The sequence below is a fragment of the Beta vulgaris genome, chromosome 1 (assembly GCF_026745355.1).
Source record: "Beta vulgaris subsp. vulgaris cultivar EL10 chromosome 1, EL10.2, whole genome shotgun sequence".
Taxonomy (NCBI): Eukaryota; Viridiplantae; Streptophyta; class Magnoliopsida; order Caryophyllales; family Amaranthaceae; genus Beta; species Beta vulgaris.
In genome coordinates this window covers 57,645,463-57,648,530 of record NC_079202.1, presented here as the reverse complement: position 1 = coordinate 57,648,530, position 3,068 = coordinate 57,645,463, and the positions used below count along the sequence as shown (strand labels likewise).

Here is a 3,068-nt window from a genome sequence, read left to right as displayed (position 1 = left end):
ATGCCGGGAGAAGAAGGCGAAGCTTCTACATCCGGTCGGCTCGCGTACCCTGAGATCGACCCCAAAGGCGGTCCGGGAGCAAAATTTCCTCTTCCTTCTCTAATAAAGGCCTTACTGGAGGATGCCCGAGGCCAAGCAGCAAAGTTCCAAATAAAGGACCCCTATTTGTTGGTCCGACCCGATGCCAGCCACACCATTCTGAGCCCGCCCCCGGGGTGCACTGCCTTCTACTACAAAGCCATGGAGATGGGCTTGAGGTTTCCGCTGACCCAGTTTGAGAAGGACATATTGAATGCTTATAACTTGTGCTTGGGTCAGCTGTCTCCCAACTCTTGGGGCGGCATATTGGCGGTTCAGGTGATATGCGATATCATCCGTGTTAAACCGACCCTCACCCTATGCGCACCATTTACAAGCTGTTCGAGATGCCCGCCGGGGATCATGGACCTGGTTGGTGGTGCTTCCAGGCTCGGCGAGGCTACCGAACCGTCCTCGACCTACCCACTCGCAAAAGGTGTTTCGTCGAGGTTTGCCTTTGTTTACTATGGGGGAGAATGGGGCATCCCATGTACCTCCATCTGCCGACCCCAACCACTGCCTCAACTTTAAAGTACCCGAGCTATCGGAAGAGAAGCAGTGGCCGCCATCTACATGCAATTAGAGGCAAAGATAGTGGACGCGGTGAGGTTTTTGTAGCGGGGAATTGGCTCCCGAGCTGTAAGCTATTCAAGAATGAGCACTTCCTCGCCGCGTTCGGCCTGAGTCCGGCCTTCCCAAGGGTAATTCGGCAAGAGGGGGTCCGGTTGACTTGTTTGTGCTTTACTTGTTTTTTTTGCTAACTGTGCTTTTCCTTTTGCAGAAGCTTCTTTGTCCTTTTTGAAGGAAAGACCAAGAATGGCCGAGCGACTGACTTCCGCTGCTCTCAAGGCCGCTCGGATCAGGGCCGAGATGAAGGCAATAAGATCAACAAGCCTTCCAAGCCGAAGGTAAACAATTTTTCCATCCGACCGGTTTAAATTCATTCGCATATCTTGCTAACTCCTTGGCTTTTACAGGATCCCTCCAACCCCAAACCGAGGAAGCGCAAGGAGAGGGCCGAGGAGAGAGTCGAGCTGACAGAAAAGGCCCTGGCCAAGGCTCGAGCTGAGAAGGAGGCCTCAGCAAAAAAGGCTCGGAAGGAGCCTTCGGTGGAGGTGAACAGTCCCCGACCCGACTCTGGAGGGGGGGACACCCATATTTCGGTTCATCCCTCGGACTTTGAACCTGTCAGAAGTCCGGGACATGCTCAGGGGACCTCCAACCCTTCTTTGGCCGAGCGCTCTTTGTCCGAGGCGCCCGTCCCCTTCACCCAAATGTCCAAAACGGACAAGAAGAAGAGGATCTCCGACGCACTGGAGATCCTATGCACTCAGACCGACCGAGACCATATTAATGAGGTCAACGGGAGGAATGAGTCGAGCGAGCTCTTCCGCTCTTGGATGGACGTAAGTGAACTTCGTTTATTTCGCATTTCATTTTGCTTTTATTTCTCAACTTCCTCTTCTCAACTAGCTTTGCTTTGGCAGTTCTCTATCCGGATGACTAAAGTGGCCGAGGACCGGCTCGCTTTGGTCCAAGAAGTCCAGGAGCTGAAGGACGCGGCTCGGTCACACTTTGACGAGCTGTACCAAGCCAGAGAGGACAAAAGACTGGCCGAGCTGCGCAAGGAAGAGGTGGAGGATAAGATCCGGAAGGGCGAGGAGGCCTGGCAGAAGGAGCAGGAGGAGTGGAAAGTGGAGAGGGCCAACCTCTCCTTGGCTAAGGAGAATGCCGAGTCGGCCAAGGCTACGGCCGAGACCAATCTGGCAAAGGTCGAGGGCGACTTGGAGAGGGTCAAGTTCAAACTCTCAACAGCCGAGGCCCAACTGAAAGAGGCTCATGCGGCCGTTGCCCGCTCCCAGGAGGAGTGGTTCATGGCCTGGCAGGCTTCGGATGATTGTACTGAATTTTGCGCCGAGGTTGGCCAGTCTTCCCACAAGATGGGCGAGGATGAGGCCCTTGGCAAGCTCCGGGAGGCCCTGGCCGACTCTTGTCCAGAAGCCGACTGGAATTCTGTCTGGTCGCGCTACCAGGAGATAGTCGATGCTGAAGCAGCCGTCATCAAGGCAAAAATGGCCGAGGAAATGAGCTCGGATGACGAGGACGAGGATGATGATGACGAAGGCGCTGCTAGCATCGAGCCGCCTCCAGGGAATGCTGCCGAGCAACCTGATGCTGAGGACCCTGCTGCTGATCCTGCTGCCGACCGCACTCCCCAGCTGCCTTACGGTTTTTTCTATGTTTTTGCCATGTTGGCTTTTTGCTTTAGTTTTTGCATCGCTTTCGACCCTGTATTTTTTGTAAACTCTTGGTTGTATTTTGCAACTTTTCATCAATTGGAATACAACTATTATTTTGCAACTTGCCTTGTGTCGCACTTTTTCGTTACTTGCAATATTACAACATTTAATAGACAATAAACTGGTTAAGTCTTGCTTGCCTTTTTGATCAAAATAATGAGACTGGCTAAGTCTTTTTATTCTGGGGAGAAACCCGACTTAGTACATGGACTGGTTAAGTCCGAGTTACAATTGGATTTGCTCGCTAAACCGACCAGGTAGTGCTGGCCTTACAACATGCCCCTAGTGCAAGTAACGAAAAAAAAAGAATTTAAACATAGAATCTTTTGAGATTGTCTAAGTTCCAAGGTCGAACCAGGGGGACCCCTTCGGGAGATTCGAGTCGGAATGTCCCTGGCTTGATGACCTCTGTAACCTTGTAAGGGCCGTCCCAATTTGCCCCCAACTTTCCCTTGAGATGGGAAAGTCCGGTGGCTTCGACCTTTCGAACGACCCAGTCACCCAGACCGATTGGCCGAGGCTTTACTCGCCTGTTAAAGCTCCTTGGTGTATTTCCCGGAGGACATAATTTCCTTCCTCGGGAGTTATACATTTGAGGAGGGGATGAGTGAAGGACTTTTTATAGAGCTGCCTTTCATGCCAAAGGAACCAACCTGACTTATGCTTAATTCGGTCGGCTTCTTTAGGATC

General features: G+C 52.1%; 1 protein-coding gene across 1 annotated transcript; it reads left to right on the top strand.

Moving 5' to 3' along the window:
* LOC130590295 (uncharacterized) lies at positions 1-2,498 on the top strand. The gene is made up of 4 exons (XM_057392370.1): positions 1-527; positions 860-986; positions 1,056-1,484; positions 1,566-2,498. The coding sequence occupies exons 1-4, from the start codon at positions 1-3 to the stop codon at positions 2,496-2,498; spliced, it is 2,016 nt and encodes a 671-aa protein (XP_057248353.1).
* Positions 2,499-3,068: the final 570 nt, after the last annotated feature.

Coding starts and splice junctions, on each gene's coding strand:
- LOC130590295 (XM_057392370.1), top strand. CDS start 1: ATGCCGGGAGAAGAAGGCGAAGCTTCTACATCCGGTCGGCTCGCGTAC. Junction 528..859: donor GCAAAAGGTGTTTCGTCGAG/GTTTGCCTTTGT, acceptor TTCCTTTTGCAG/AAGCTTCTTTGTCCTTTTTG. Junction 1,485..1,565: donor TCTTCCGCTCTTGGATGGAC/GTAAGTGAACTT, acceptor TTGCTTTGGCAG/TTCTCTATCCGGATGACTAA.